Genomic DNA, 1104 nt, shown 5'->3' on the forward strand with positions numbered 1-1104 from the left:
CAACTAGCTAGCTGTCCTGGCCCGTTTGTCTACGCCAGTTTCCTCTACATTAAGGGTGCAATACATTCCGCAGCTAGGAGTAGATCCATCAAAAATGAAACCGAATCCTCCTTGCTGTCTTGCTAAACGGTAGAGCAACTCTGTATCGGTCCCTTGGCTTCCTGCTCCGCCCACTATGGTATATCAAAAGGTACGGTAGCTCTACACAGCCATTTATGGAGAGGAAGGAAAGTTATTTCAACTATATTTATAGGGTTCCACAAGATCATGCCACAATCTCCGTGAGGGGGGCGACAAACGTCGAGTGATGTTCGACCTACACAGCCATTTATGGAGACAAAGGAAAGTTATTTCAACTATATTTATAGGGTTCCACAAGATCATGCCACAATCTCCGTGAGGGGGGCGACAAACGTCGAGTTAAAGATGTTCGACTCGGATTGGCTGGCATTCTAACCAATCAGGGTGAGGCTTTCGTGTGGTTTCACGGATTCACCGATTGATGCACGCCGCTGCCTATTCGCACAATGAGATTGAGTTCTCGAAATCTACGGCATTTTCAGACTTTCCACTTCATGGTGTAGAATGTCTATGTATAATGTCTATGCTCCTGTATTATTGAAAATCCTTTACTATGGCAATTTCTTTATGTGAACGAAATCTCCAGATGAATAAACACCGCCGACTTTGAGTACGTTACCTGATGATAAAAAATCGCGAATTGTGGAAAAGGCTGACTCACATACAATGAACTTAACTTTCAGGTATTTTTTCACCAGAACAGATTTCCTCAACATTCTAGAATCTAAATGGCCTTTGGAGATGCAATATATGCGTAGGCGCATTCGTGCAAACAAATTTTGGTCAATGGTTATTTGTTGTCAGTAGAAATTCCGTGGTGCACGCTAATTATTTTCTAAACATCGTGCAGGTTGGCTGGCAAATTACAGATTTTTTCATTATAGGTTCAGAGTTATGCTAGAAGGACCTCGAGGTTCATCGATCTTAATCGACGCACACCACTAAAATGCGGCTAGGGGTACGGGATGCCGAACTAACTAGCCACATTGAGGCTACGTCGATAATATCAGACAGCTGAACGAT

At 43.2% G+C, this 1104-nt stretch overlaps 1 protein-coding gene across 1 annotated transcript in view; it reads left to right on the forward strand.

The window, feature by feature from the left end:
- Positions 1–1104, forward strand: part of T265_04296 (hypothetical protein) — a gene marked incomplete at both ends in the record, with an annotated part of 14701 nt that overhangs the window by 4650 nt on the left and 8947 nt on the right. Inside the window, one exon of the mRNA XM_009168995.1 lies at positions 369–465. Coding sequence (XP_009167259.1) covers positions 369–465 — 97 coding nt within the window. The remainder of the gene's footprint in view (positions 1–368; positions 466–1104) is intronic.

The sequence above is a fragment of the Opisthorchis viverrini genome (assembly GCF_000715545.1).
Source record: "Opisthorchis viverrini unplaced genomic scaffold opera_v5_69, whole genome shotgun sequence".
Lineage (NCBI taxonomy): Eukaryota > Metazoa > Platyhelminthes > Trematoda > Opisthorchiida > Opisthorchiidae > Opisthorchis > Opisthorchis viverrini.